At 47.8% G+C, this 15,394-nt stretch overlaps 1 protein-coding gene across 1 annotated transcript in view; it reads left to right on the plus strand.

Moving 5' to 3' along the window:
• Window positions 1–5,064: 5,064 nt before the first annotated feature.
• The window catches only part of Epas1 (endothelial PAS domain protein 1), an 82,118-nt gene continuing 71,788 nt past the window's right edge, over window positions 5,065–15,394 (plus strand). The window contains exon 1 of the mRNA XM_041631027.1: window positions 5,065–5,647. Coding sequence (XP_041486961.1) covers window positions 5,622–5,647 — 26 coding nt within the window. The 5' untranslated portion in view covers window positions 5,065–5,621. The remainder of the gene's footprint in view (window positions 5,648–15,394) is intronic.

The following is a 15,394-nucleotide window of genomic DNA, read 5'->3' on the forward strand; positions in this document are numbered from 1 at the left end:
CCTTCTCCATCTGTCTGGTCTTATTTCCTCACCAAAGTGTCCCCCAAGAGCATGTCCTAAATGGGGCTCCCATGAACTCTCATCTTGCCCCTTGGTCAGATTCCAGGAACTCCAACCTTCTCCCTTGCTGTGATGAAAGCAACCTTTTCTGCACCCCGTGCATCCCCCAAGCTCCAGGAATATCCACGAGCTCCCTATGTCATCTCCCAGAGCCCCAGGCTCTGGCCTTGAAGAGAGCAGTGCCTGTTCTCCCTTAGGTGGACCATGATGCTGACAGATGCACCCTGGCAATCTCGTTGTGAGTCTTCCTTACAGAAAATCATGTGCTTCCTTGAGGTGGACAGTGGCTTGGGAAAACACTCGAAACCATTCTCCAAAGATTTCTTGTGCTCTGCATTTTGGAAATGGGGGCAGAGGGTATCTGACGTTTGGGACCTTGGTTTCAAGAAAGATCGAAGAGACTCACTTTGACACCCTGTTATAGGTCATGGCCACTTTAACTAGCTGAGGGTCATTCTACTAACCCTTACTCTGCCTTTTTTGGTCATCCAGGCTCCAGGGCAGGGATGGTTGGGCCCAGCGTCATCATTTTTAGTGACAAGAGAAGTTGCATTTCTGTGTATGCTTTTTCCAAGGCGGGGCTAGCGTTTCTTTCCTACTGGCCATTCTTCTCACATAGGTGCTACTCTGTCACCTCAGATATCACACCCACCATCTGCTGCCTGGCCAATCCCAGCTGAGCTTCTCCGGGTCCTAGGAGTGGACAGTTAGGATTCCAGATTTCTTTACCTTTCATTCTCTTTCACCCCAACCCCCAACCAAATTGTCACTTATCTATTGTTCAGAGAGTTAGCGTATGGTTTTGTGCTCAATTTTCATATTTAAGAGAATCTTGGGAGTATATTCATTATTGGTCTAATTTGCTGTCTTTTGCCGTGATAAACGCCATGACCAAAAGCAGGCAAACGTTTATTTGGGTTATACGTAAGCCAGATTACAAAGCATCACTGAAGGAGGTCAAAGCAAGCATTCAATCCGGGCAGGAACCTGGAGGCAGAAAATGATGCAGAGACCACGGAGGATGCTGATTACTGGCTCACTGTCCACGGACGGCTTGCCTCACTTTCTTACCCAACGCAGGACCACCTGCCCAGTGATGGTGCCACCCACAGTGGACGAGGCCCTCTCGCCATCATTAACTAAGAAAATACCCAAGGACTTGCCTAAAGAGCACTTTGATGGAAGTATTTTCTCAATAGAGCTTCCCCCTTTCCAAATGACTCTAGCTTGTGTCAAGTTGACAGCAAACCAACTAACCAGCAACTAACCAGTACAATTATATTCATTTAAGAATTTAAAAACTATTTGGAGGAAATGGAAAGTATCAGTATAACTTAAAAGTTGTCACTGGTTTCTTTCTTTCTTTTTTTTTTTTTTTTTGGTTTTTTGAGACAGGGTTTCTTTGTAGCTTTGGAGCCTGTCCTGGAACTAGCTCTTGTCGACCAGGCTGGCCTCAAACTCACAAAGATCCGCCTGCCTCTGCCTCCCGAGTGCTGGGATTAAAGGTGTGCACCACCACCACCTACGACTCAAAAATCTTGAAAGGGGAGCAAATGTATACTTATAATGTAAGGCAGGTAGTGTCGTGCAAATGGGGGTCCTCCAGGAGGGAGGGAACTAGACTGATGCATTCTTTTCCATCGAGTAGCACAGCAGAATGGTTGTGGCTAAATGACCCAGGGAGAAACACAAACAACCTTCCTGCTCCAACCTGATTCCAAGACGGGCCAACAGAAGCCGCTGGTCTCTAAATCACTGGCAGTCCAGGTGTGAAGGAGCGGCAGTGGGATAGGGTGTAGCCAGATGACTCTATCGGGAGTCACTTAGACAGCCGAGTAGAAAAATAACCTATTTGACCCCTTCCTCCAAATAAAATGACAGAACCTCTTTAAAAAGACAACAGATCCTGAGTGTATGGGCCCCAAATCATAATGTGTAATAGCATATATAGCATGTGTCTATGGAATGACCTCAGGATGTTGGCCAGGAGCCAGGCACAGGATGACTTTCTGGTACCAGAGTTCAGGGTTAGATGTGAATATAGAAAATAGGTTTCATAAAGTTACAGAATGGGCTGGATTTGTTTGGAATGGAGGTGTGTGTGTGTGTGTGTGTGTGTGTGTGTGTGTGTGCTCGCGCGTGCGTGCAGTGGTGCCTCTATGAATAAGAGTAAACATTTCTTATTGTGACAAGACAACTGACCAAAGCAGTTTAAGAAAGGGTGGGTTTTCTTTGACCCAGGCTTCGAGGGGACCAGACATCATGTGGGGATGGTGTAGTGGTGAGGATGGCTGTAGGTGCAACAGCACATTGTGTCTGTCTGCAGTGAGGAGGAGGAGGAGGAGGAGGAGGAGGAGGAGGAGGAGAGAGGAGAAGCCGGTATTCAGCACTCCTCCCTTTATTCAGTCTGGAATCCCTTGGCTCAGAGTTGTGTTTCCAAAGGAATTATAAACCCGGTGACTTGATAAATGCAGATTAATTCTTGGGGGTGAGTCAGAAAGGTTTCTCAAGGAGGAGGAGCAATGGCTTCTCCCAGATAGGCCATTCTCTCCTCTCTGTGTTCTTGACAATTCCAAACCAATTAAATGGCCAGTCTGAGATCAGAGGGCTGTCACATGAGACAGTATACACATAGAACAGTGGCAAATGCGGGCTTTTGTGACTTTGAGTGTCTCCTCCAGTTTCTGATTCCTAGGGGCCACTCTTGTTTCTTCTTGATCCCATTGTACAAGGAAGTGAAAGTCTGTCAAACGCTAAAGCAATAGCTCAGCCTTCCAAGGTCTCTTCTGCTAAGTCCCACCCACTCCAACCTGATTACAAACCATATCCTGGGTCAGGTCTGTCACTTTGACAGGATTACTGAGTCATCCTCACACCTTCCTGCTACATCCCCAGTGACTGCTCTCTGAAGGTTTGTAGGTTAGCCCTTATCAACAACAGCTCATTCTTCTAATGGGTTACTCTCCAAAGACCTAAGCTCATCCGTGGACGCTGAAACAGCAAAAATTTGCCATGCCTGGCTTATACTCTCAGCTCCTTACAAAGGTTGTTGACTGAATTCTGGCAGACCTCTAAAGAGGCTTTAGGTAGGTCAGATGGTTTTGCGTTATGCAAGGTTGGGTCCTTCTGGGAATCATATAGACACATTTCACTTATTGGTTAAAATCCCAGTTAGAAAGGGGATGCTAGTATGGGGAAGGAGCTATGCTGATATGGTTGCTGTGTTCTTGAGTGACTTTTGCAGTGTCCGCCTTCTAGGGGTTGAATCCAGGGCCCCACACAAACTTGCACCTCCAGGCCCTACCTTTCCTCTTAAAAACAAAAATCTCCCAGACAAATTTCATAACCTCAGCCCTACTGAAATGTCCCCTGCGGGTTAGAGGTATTGCTTAGTCACTTGTCAAGAGCAGCTTAGGATTCAGGAGCTCTGGTGGAAAACAATGTTAGGGCCCTGACCAAAGTGCTTGAGGTTTTTGTTATTTGACTCTTTTCCCCCTCCCTCCACCCCAGTTTTAAGTGAAGTAAATATACTTATAGTTTATTATAACCATATCTACTAATTTGGATTTCTCATTAAGAAAGACAAATAAATGCGTCCAATAGGGTTGTCTGGCTGGAGAAGTGTCGTGAGAAGTCATCCGCTGACTTCTTTGAACTCACAGTCATGTGCGTAAATTCATTTCCAAGTTCTCAAGGAAAGGGTCTCTCTTTTCTGATTTTTCCACCTTTTTCCCACTCTCCTCATTCTTTCAAGAAACCTTCCCAAGTCTCCTGAAAAGCGCCCATCTTCCTGCGTGCCTACACAAACCTAAGATACATCCTCGGTCCCAATACACACCCCGTTTCTGCTTATACTTTTACTAGGAAATGTTGGTGAGAGAATAATACAGTAAGTACAGGACCTAGGATGGCTCAGTTTGCAGGAGCTTGCTCTCTTGGCAGTACGCACACTTGGAGCCCACGGCCTTTCTCCCAGTCTTCAAAAATCAAAGACTTCCCTGGTTTCTTTTGGAGATTTCCCTCTGATCACCACGTAGGAAATGGGAAACTGGCAGGGCAGAAACATCTCACAGGTGGAAAAGACCAAAGAGCTCTCTGCTTGCCTATGTGGGACTTTAGAACCACCACTTCCCGCAGTTGGTGTTATCGTCCTAGAACTCTGGAGCCTTAGAAGGCAGGCAAATCCAGTGACTTGGGGTCTGCTTGTCAACTCTCAACCCTAAGATCACACCAGGGAACCCACAGTGATGTTGGGTTATTTATAGAGAGCTGGCAGAGCAGGCCAGAAGACTCCAAGGCCCTACTCTCTAGCATGCGCAGCACCTCAACCATAAACCCGGTTGAGGAAAAGACACCGGCAGGACTCAGAAGTCAAGTTCAGCCACGCTTCACCAAAATGAGCACACTGCCAAGGCAGGCAAACAGCACTGCGGTCGGAGTCCTGGGAATTATTCCCACCGACCGGAGGGAGCCACGCACCTGGGGCAGGGACTCATAGCAGTACCCGGGAGCGGCGCCGCACGACCCCGGTCCCGGCTAAGCGCTGAACCCCGGACCCCGCGCTCTGCCCTGGCTCTCCGGGAAAAGTGCAGATGAGAGGACGCTCGCGCGAAGGCACACTCTGGGCTCAATTAGCTGACCCCGGCCACTATTCAACTCCGCGCAAACTGAGCCTTTCCGCTCCGAGTCCCACTTAGCTACTCGCCACCAGGCAGTCACAAAAACAAGTCTCTGACCCGCGGAAAGAGGAGGCAGGGCTGGGCGAGTGCCGGAGGAGCGCAGCCCGGGAGAAAGGGGCGGGCCGGGGTCAAGGCAGAGGCTGTGGTTGCGCCTCCCCATTGGCCAGGACGCGGTGGGCAGGCAGCCCGAGGGCGGGGGCGGAGCTTGCATGGCGCCCCGCCCAGGATCCGCCCCCGGCCCCACCCCCGGCCCACTGTCGGACTCCCGCGCCCCTCGCTCCCTCCCGCGGGCGGGCCGTCCGAGTTTTTAAAGTGGGCTGGCAGCTGAGGAAGCAGGACATTCGAGAGCGGCCGGTGCACAGCTTCGGAGTCCCCAGCGTTCCGCTCCAGGTCTCCTGAGGCGGCCGTACAATCCTCGGCAGTGTCCTGAGACTGTATGGTCATCTCAGCGGCCGCACTCGCCTGGCCCCGGATTTCTTCTAACTCGCTCTTTTCGAACCACTCTTTTTTTGTTTGTTGGTTGGTTGGTTTTGTTTTGTGAAATCCCAGAAAACTGACTCCTGTTCGCGGATAAACGGAACTTCAGGTCCCTTGTCGCTGCTCCCTTTTGGCGTCTTACAACCTCCTCCCACTCCTTTCCCCGGCCCCGCCTCCTCCTGCAGGTTCCTCCCTGTCACCCCTCTCCTCCCTCCTCCTCCTCCTCCGCACCTAGCCAGCCGTCCGCAAACTTCCACCTGATTGTGCGGGACACTCGGACCTGCGAGCACTAAAGACCTTTCACACCTGCTGGGGCGACAGAGAGCCGCCGAGGGCCACCGCAAAGGCAGCGGCTGCAGCCCCTAGGAACCCAGGTGCTCCGGGTCTCGGAGGAACACGGCGACAATGACAGCTGACAAGGAGAAGAAAAGGTAAGCGGGCGTCGGAGCCGGCGACCAACTCGGTCCCGGACAGTGGCGGAACTGCGCGAGGCGGGCGCCACCCGGGGCACTTTTGCAAGAGGGGCGCGAGAGGTCTGGGAAGAAGGAGGACCGCTCTTGGGGTGCGGGTGAGAGAGTGAGCAGGTGCGGGCTTTAGGTACGCGTAGCTGTGGCTTCGCAAAATTGAGTCGCGAATCCAGTAGTTCAAGACCTTGAGACACAGAGAGATGACCCTGGAGGTCAGGGGTGCTTCCGCGGCGCCTTCCAAAGTCTGTAGTCCCCAGAGCACCAAGTTTCCCCCAGCCAGTGGTTTGAAATGTTTCTGGACTGATACCTTCGTCTTTCTGTTGGATTTATCTGTTGGAGCAGCAGACACGCTTTTCTTTTCAAACTAAGACCCTCCAGGTCTTTCGAGAGCGCTTCTATGCGGGCTGTACGCCCCCAAACCAGCAAGGGACAGAGTGCAAAGCGCAACTCGGGGGCGCGCCCTGGCCTGAGGAGCCAGAACATGGCCAACTGTCCTGCTCCAGAAGGCACTCAAGTTTTAGGATACCCCCCCCCCCTTTCGCTCTCCCTACATCTAAACTCCACCAGAGAGTGTGGGTAGTGACCTGGATTGCCCTGCGGGGGCAGGTGTTTTAATGTGCAGAGAGGACGGCGACACCGGGCCTCTCCGAGTGTCTGAAGAAGACAGAAAAGGGCAGCCACGAAGGCTTGCCCTTGCGAACCCTTCCGCACTGGGTGAGAGGCAACTCCGGCTAACTCGCGCTGCCCTGAGTCTCCTTCAATCCGCCCCGGATCTGTCGACACCGGGCTCTCTCAGAACCTGGGTGGAAGCGCACTATGCGGACACGCAGACCTGAGTACACGCTCGCCTCCTGCAAAAGTTTGTGGCTGATCACCTGGCCCTTTGCTCCTGTTTCGACCGGTGCGAGCCTTGTGCTAGAGCGTCCAGCTCTGCGCTCCGAGACTTGGCTAGGGTGACCGGAATCGAACGCGTGACGGCGGAGTGGCGCGAGCCATGGGAGACCCACAGCCAGTCTGGTAAAGGACTGCGCTGAAGGCTCAGACCCCGAGCAGATTGGCTTTTGTTTGGACTTGCACGTAGGGACCCAAGCCAGGAACAGTGTATCCTCTGGCCGAAAGTGCCGGCTCCCACCTCAGGGCACCGATAAGGATTTGATAAACGCGAGCAAATCGCACCCGTCCTGGCGGGGCGCCCGCACCCTGCACTGGCTGATCTCTGGGTGACGGGAGTGGGGGTGGTGTAGAGTCCGGTTCTATATTTCCCATTGTCACCCACCATACAGCTCTGGGGTGCTGTGTCCTTTGAGGGTAGAGAAGTAAGGGAAAAGATTTAAGCTGTAAAGCCAATCAGAATGCAATCATAAACTATCAACACCAGGGGAATTTGTTAAACATTTTATTACTCTGGTGCCTATGGGTGATTGTCGAATTTGCAGAGAAGAGACCTGGTGGTGATCAGTGAGAAGTGTCATCTTGCTCTTAGCTCTACCAATCACTGGGAGAAACGGGGTTGAGTGGGCAAAGCTATTTCCATACCGGCTTTCACAGCCTCCTTTACAGAGAGTTGTTGAAGAGTATGGGTGTCTCAATAGGAGCAAAGTTGCATAATGACACAAAAATTATCGATGAGTGTGGCCACTTTAAGAACCAGTGAACTGCAGCCCGTGAACCCCCTAGGAGGTCGCCATAGGTAGTGCAGTGCCCTAGTGGTAGCTCGGCAGGGTGTGTGTGTGTGTGTGTGTGTGTGTGTGTGTGTGTGCGTGTGTGTGAAGGAAAGGCAGGGCAAGTCTGTGGAAGTCCCTCAAGGCCCAATTCCTGATAGGATAATAGTTTGGAGACTCCGGTCGTGTTGGCTAGCTTCTTGGAGCACTGAGATTAAAAACTGTGAAGCAGGGCCCTGAAAGCTGGTATCCCTTAAGTGGCTGCCCGAAGCTTCCCAAGCACCTCATGAAAACGTGAGCTGCAGGGTTTCCTGAACTGGTAATTCCATCCACTGGTCGTTCTGAAAGATTTGTATTTTTATTGGTTTAAGAGCTGTTTCTTCTCCAGAACATTCTTGAACATTTGCATGTTTTTCATTCTAGAAACAGCCCCTCAAGAAGCCAGAAGGATTGTTTTATTCCCAGACATCCCTGTGTGGGTGGATATGTTTATCCATAATAATTAAGTGCCAGGTTTTTAATTGTTGACTGATCAGGCTTTGGGGGAAGCATGATCAGCTCTCTTTAGATGAAGCAGAGGCGCATCAACCCGCCAAGGTCCCTGACTCTAGGAAGGGCTAAGTGTGGATGTTCTCAAGTGGAGGTTTGCAGAGCAGAACGTCCTCGGATGCCCAGGACTCCAAGCCCAGGCCTAAGCCAGACTCTGGTCCAGGGACTTTTCACGAGTGCTCTTTTGCTAGGGGCAAGGGTGCACAAGGAATTGGAGACACTTGGACCTTCACGTTTTTCAACTCTGGCTCAATTCTCAGTTCCATCGGAAAATGAAACCAAAGTCCATCGCTTGTCCAAGTCGAGGAAACATAAATCTGGATGGGTTTCTCAGGCTGAAACTTATTTTCTAATAAGAATTCCTTCAACACCCGTCAGCGTTTTTCACTGATTTACCGGAACTAGAGAATGCTCGAGAACTGGTCTATAACACTGTCAGTCCAGGCACTTAAACTGTGCTTCATACAGCTTTCACGGAAATTTAGAAGGTGTCATGACAGATCAAAGAGTTTGCTTGTTTGTTTGTTTATTTGGTTTTGCTTTATTATGGGTTAAAGATTATTTTGTAAACAAGCATGGAAGCCATAAAAAATATTTTCTCTTTCTGGGTAAGGTCCAGGAATGGTAAAACATCTCCCTCCTCACAAGGAAAATTGGTGCTGATAAGAAGCAGAATGTCAGCGCTTTACAGCCCGTAGTTAGTATGTGGCCAGCAGAGCCCCCAGCCCTGATGCGCTTCTAGCCACTGAGGATTTCCAAGGAGCTAGTGGAGATCCCCCATCACCACCACCAGACCCCGGACCTTCAAAACAGGGGATTTACTTTCCTAGTTAATTGCAAGAGCCTTCCAGCTGTGGCCGAAAAATTGCCTACCAGTCAGTTAGCGCTGCTTTCTGTATCTACTAACTCTGGGAAATGTAAATCCAAGGCTTGATAGTTTTCCTTTATTTCCGGGAGAAACAAAACAAAACAGCAACAACAACAACAAAAAACTATTACTCTGGTAGACGTCACTGAGCAAAACCATGACAAGGCCCTCCTTAGTTCCTGCATGTAGCAAGTTGCTTTGTGAAGTGGAGAACATTCCACAGCTACCAGACTGTTGTGTGGCCCCGTTAGGCATTTTCACAGGGTGAAAGCTGTGAGATGAAAACAGCCTGCTTTATTTACCCCATAAATCAGTTTCTATGTCACCGCTTCTGTGTGTGCGTGCGCGCGTGCATGGTGATTTCTAGTATTCTAGGAATCTATGGTGTAAAGTGTTTAGAGATGAAAGGAACAAGCAAGCAATTCTTAATGCCCCCAGACGTGGACCTAATACCTTTGAAAGTCCTTGTGATTCTTTCAAAGTTTAGGCCTTTCCTCTTTGAGGCAGTCTTTCCTATTCAGCACTTCTCACTTATTTGCTTTTTTATTTTTTAGGATCTCCCTCAGTTCTGTCCTATATCAATATGATAGCTCCCTTTCCATTTTACCCCGAGGGAGCTTTCTTCATTTTATGTCCTGACCAAACTAAGGAAACTTTTGTAGTGCACAAACTACTGAACCTTTGCCCTGTTGCTGAGTCAGCAGCGCTTCCTCCCAAAACCTCCGTATTCTTTACCTGTAGTTTACACTGCAGCCCCGTGCTGTCGACCCTTGTGATGATATACATGCACGATATTGATCAGCAAGGGGCAGAGCGAGCACTCCCAGTCTGAAAAGAGATGCTTGAAAGCTAAGGAACGGGAAATAGGTTTCACACTGCCAATTGCTTGGTCTGTACTGGGAAGCAGAGAGAACCACACAAGAAGCCGTAGGTATCATCACCCATAATGGCTTTTCTCTTGTAGGGTTCAAATATTTGAAGCTAAAGAAAAGAAACTCCTGAGTGACATTTCACTTGCTAACAACACACATCATTATCTAGACACATTGACGTTAAGTGGGGGAATCTGGCTCACAGTGTTCCTGAAAGACACATAAAAAGATATAGATACTGATACTGGACACCAGCATATACTGGATCCCGGAGACAGCCCAGCAGTGGTAGAAGTTAGCACTTGGGGGTAGAGTAAGGAAACACACTGTGACGACGATGGAGGGAGGACTTGCAGGCCTCCACAGTGACAGCTAGAGGTTTCTGCTTCCAGTGAGGACAGCTGTAGAGTTGACTGTGATAAGTGCACAAAGGCTGGAAAGGGACTGGGCTCTTCCCCTGAGCTCTGTTAAACCGGCCTCCTGTAGTATTCAGTGTCCAAAATTCTACCAAGTGCATGTTTGCTTCTTTTGACTTTTTTATGTTCTTTTTAAGTTATTGTCGATCTCCCTTGAGGACTGAACCCAGAACTTTGTACATGCTGGGCAAGCATCCTCTGCCCCCATCCCTTGCTCAGCTCCTAGCAGCCTTTCAGAGGTGCTGTCATCTGGAAGAGGCAAGGCCTTCCTGGTTGGCTTGTTTAGCAGCCTAGAGCTGCCCTGAGTTTCAAGATCTTTCTGTGGAGGCTGCAGGCTGCCTGGGCCTACATTTCAGAGCTAGTGTCTTTCTTATCTTGGGAAGGGCATGAAAAGAAATTGACACTCACATTTTCCATTATTACCCACCATTTGGAGATTCTTTTGTATTCCAGAAATGGATGAGTTCTAGGGGAAGTGAACCTGCTGTGCGCGGATGGACAAGACAAAAAGCTGCACACTCAGTCTCCGGTGCCAGTCAGCCCTATCCTCAGAACTTTACATGGATTAACTTTCTTAATCCCTGTACCAGCCCAGTGAGATAAGCCCTGTCATTATCCCCGCTCCGCTGATGGGAACTCAAGTACAGCGAGGTTGCTGCCCCATGTCCCAGGCAGTATAGCAGAGAGCTGAGCCTCCACTTGGGCAAAGTATCTCCAGAGTCCACAGTCTTACCAACTGTTCCGTGCCTCCTGGCCTTCCCTAAGAGGCCCATAAAGCACTTAATACCATGTGTGAATGTGGTAAGCACTCTATAAATGATAACTTCTTTTGTTGTTGTGTTTATAATTATTATAATGACTTTCTCTCCTATGACTCATCCCTTGTATCAAACCCCACACACAGGCAGGAACTAAAGAGCCAAAGGGTATTCCTGGAACTCCCGGAATCTCTCTTATTTTTTTTATAGATCTTTTCCCCCTCACCTTGAACAGGAGACAGGTCTTTACTGCCCCTAGAAGTTCAAAGCTTTCCACCCACCCTTTGCTGGTGGCAAGACTTCAATAACTGCTCAGTCTTCAGACTCCATTGTACAGGGACCTGTTAGGTGCTCTTCCTCTGTGGCTTCTGAAGAATCATCTACAAATCAAGATGCACAGGACTTCCTCTGACTCTTTGATCTTTTGAAATTGCCAGCACAGGAAGGAAAGAATGAATGGGGGGGGGGATAAAAATGGTTATGATTGTTGTGATCATATTTTGTATTTTTATAGAGCCCTATCTGGTGAGCAGCACAAGTCCCTGTACTAAGAACCTTGAGGTCTTTTGGAGTTTCCTTGCCACAAACCGTGATTACCCTGAAACATATCATAGCAGAGGGAGAAACCACCATTGCAACAGTTGTGTGTCACAGTGTGTGTGTGTGCAGTGGTTGTGATGGAGCCCCTGTGGATACATACAGCCAGTGAGACTTGCAGTTTTCAAGTAGAGTTTGCAGTTCGGTTCCATTTGTCTGGTCATGCTTGTTAAAAGGCACAGAAACTGATCTGAAAGCGTGTGATTGAGAAAAATGTCGAAGTCCTTTGAGATCTCCCAAACCAAAGAGATAAGTGTGACAATGACCCAAGTGTTAGGAACTTCTGAGTGACTATTTTTTTTCCCCTAATTGCTCAAGTAATTCTGGTTTGCTTATGACCTCCAATACATCCTTAAGGCTCCTTTAATATAGTGTCGCCTACCAGAAAGCAGAAAATTCTTTAAGGTTATGAGTAATCTGCATGCCAGATCCTAGGAAGTAGGTTGCTTTCTCAAACAGAATGAGGTTTCAGAAAGAATGGCTTGCTGGTAAGTAAAACACACACATTAAGATGTGTGTGTGTGTGTGTGTGTGTGTGTGTGTGTGTGTACGCGCACATGTGCATGCACGCTAGAGAACTAACTCAGCACTAAGAGCACTGATCTTTCAAAGACATGGGTTTGACTCCCAGCACCTACATGCCCATAACTGCCTCTAAATCCAGCTCCTAGGGGATCTGACACCCCGCCTTCACAGGCACTGCAGTCACCCACACATGCCCCCTATAATTAAAAAATATGTATGTATGTATGTATGTATGTATGTATATATATATATCCATATATATATATATATATATCCACCTATAGTTGTCTTAATTCCACAGAGCCATGGAAATGGACCTTTGAAACTTCCCTATATTCCCCTAGTGACTCACCACACTCTTCACCCACTGTCACTCTTCTAGTGACAACTTCCAATTGAAAAAAAACAATTTAGATGTCATAGGTAAGTGCTAGGAATCAGAAGATTCTTGGCTTCCACCTGGTTAGACTATGTGACCAACCATGGAGATACAAACATGGATCTCCTATGCTGCCCTGTTGACCGTGAGAGTCATGAGTAGTCATTCTCAACCTGTGGATCTCAGTATCTCTGGGGATCAAATGGCCTTTTCACAGGGATCACCTAAGACCATCAGAAGACAAATTTGCATATTATGGTTCTTAACAGTAGCACAATTACAGTTATAAAGTAGCAGCGGAATAATTTTCTGGTTGGGGTCACCACAACATGAGGAACTGTAGTAAAGGTTTGCAGCATCAGGAAGGTGAGCACCACTGGTTTAGAGGCTGAGTCCCGCTGCCGTACTGGCTACTCCCAAATGCCAGGGTGCGGCCACTGCCGCTCTTACATGTAAGTCAGGATTTTCGTGGCCTCCTTTGGTCTCTTGTTGGTTTGAAGTTCATAGTTAGTTGGCCTCTAACTGTGGGAAGTCGGTAGTTTGCTAAGAATAAGAGGATACATAGGATCCATCTAAGAAAATTCGTAAGTCCTTTAAAATATGTCAACTCTAGTATATGATTGGGACTGGTAATAATTTAAACCACGATGCTGCGTGACTAGCTATGTAGCGTTCTGTCTTCTGAAGGTAACTGCGAATGAATACACATTCACTCATGGTTAGAAACTCTGACTGTCATCACTGTGTGAGATTCATCCTGACTGCCTCTTGTAGGAGATGGGGAAACAAGAACAGTATGGTATCGTCTTTTTGCATTGGGGAACTAGAGCTGCTGAAAGAACCAAACCACGTCATCTGAAGCCAAACCTAGAGGTGGATCTAGGTGTGGCAGGGCTGGGCCCCAGGACACCGCCTCAGGCGCCTGGTTTGGTTTGGTTTGGTTTGGGTGGGTGGGGGGCACGGTCAAGGAAGCAACTCAAACTGCAGCTCTAGCTCGGCTCATTACTAATGAGTAATTGCAGCAAATATTTACTGGCCTCCTTCCTACCTTTACGACTTCCTGTTGCTGAAGCACTTTGGAGTGTTGAGAAAGATTGTTCTGGAAAATACGTCATACACGGTTGCAGGAAAAGAGTGCCTTTGAGCATACACACACACACACACACACACACACACACACACACATGCACACGTCACTTGGCTTTGTTTATAAATTCTGTGTGGGAATAACAGAAAATTATACCTTCAAGGGGCTTAGAAGCTTACCTTTTCAGAACAAAGTTTTAAAAATAATTCTCAACTGCTAGGTGAATGGGAGAAGCAGACATGATGTGTGTAGAGCAGCCTAGAAATAAGACTGTGCATGTTTATAAAGTAAAATGTTGGATAGCCATTTCATAAATACTTTTATGACCATACAACCTCTACAATATTTTTTTAAATGAAACTATGACCTTCTAGTGCTTTCTGAATGAAAATAGTAGTGCTTGATAGAGTAAATCAAGATATATAAAATATGCCATGTGGGCAGTTCCCCAAGTTCCAGAACTTGTAATATTGCTTTTTTCCTATATATTTAGTTTTTTTTTTTTGTTAAATCAGCCCAGTGCAATAGCTTTTTCAGTAAGTTTTTTGTGAGCCACTGTACCCTTGTGTTTCTCTCTGGTGTGTCCAAGAGTTCTCAGATGCTATTTTAGAATGACAGCCTTCACTCCAGGCCTGGCTGAGGTCGATGGAGCTAATTTTGGTGCCTAGGGTAAAGGGAGAGAGAGAGCATGTGCAGAGCCAAAAGGCTTTCTTGTCCCAGGCTTAGAGCAGTGTGGTGTTACCAGACACACCACATTTCACCTTTAAAGCCTTTATTTGTGTGCTTGCACAATAAATGTTTACCTAGGTATTCAGATAAAGAAAATATGAAGGTCACATTTCACTGGTGACAAGGGAGTGTCTATAATTGTAGCCACATCACCATCTAGCAGAAGTCTCTTCTATTCTATACCCAGGACTTAAGGGAATTAATGGTGGGTGGGGCATAAAAGTCAAGGCCCCATCTCAGCTTCTCTTTCTGGCTTTATTTCTGACACCATGCTGTTTTGGCTCAGCCAATGTGCCCCACCCATTTGGTGAAGCCAGAGGGAATTCTAGTGCCCTCTGTGGGAATCTGTGGCCCCACTCTAGTCGTCTGGCATTAGATGGAAATGGATTACCCATACATTTGCTTAGGAAAAGCCCTGGCACTGGCATGGTTTTCCTAGGCTAATAAAGACGTTTACATGGTACCAATACTTCCCTGTTGTCCTGGGAGCACAGCCAATCTCCCTTGTGGCAAGGGGGTTCTATGCAGACTAGGCTGTTTCTCTGAAGATATCCAAGGATTAGCTAGATGCCCAGCACCTAAATGAAAAGGTAGCAGCTTGACCCAAAGTCCTTTCCAAGGGGAGTCTATGTGATGGTTGACTTTGCTGGCAACGAGGAGCCCACCCAGATCTCCCACTTGCTCCACTCACTATTACCCATGATGCCTCCTGAGTTCCAGTCACAAGTTTCTCTCCTCTGCCACAAAGGCATTGCCGTCGTACTCATTCCTACCTGTTTCTTTACCTTAGCCCATGCCTGGTTGGCTTTCCTCTCTACCTAAATGGCTCCCACTTTTCCTCCCATAGGCCTAAGCGCTCTTCCTTTAATAGAATCCCATGGTCATTTCCACTCTGTCACCTCCCCTCCATTTGTTATAGCTTCTGCTTATGTTTGCCAAAGAGACGGTTATAGTTCCTTGCTATCTAGTGACATTTTATTTGTTCTTGCCTTTCCAAGAAGATTCCACATTGCCCAAGAGCAGGAATGTCTGATTTTCGATGTGGACTATAAAACCTTGATCCTTTCTGTTTCTCTCCGAAATCATGTTTCATTAAAAAAAAAAAAAAAAAAAGTTCCCGACTTGCTTTGTTGATGCGCCCTGGTTTAGTTAGAAAGCCCATTTCTTGGACTCAGCTCTCTCCATCCACACAACTTCCCTTCATGGGTTTCTGCTTAGTAAGAACAAAAAAGAAAATAACGGGGGAGGTCATGGGCCAGATGAACATTAC

This window comes from Microtus oregoni, unplaced genomic scaffold (assembly GCF_018167655.1).
Source record: "Microtus oregoni isolate MIOR12 unplaced genomic scaffold, Mior012 000036F_ref0000092, whole genome shotgun sequence".
Lineage (NCBI taxonomy): Eukaryota > Metazoa > Chordata > Mammalia > Rodentia > Cricetidae > Microtus > Microtus oregoni.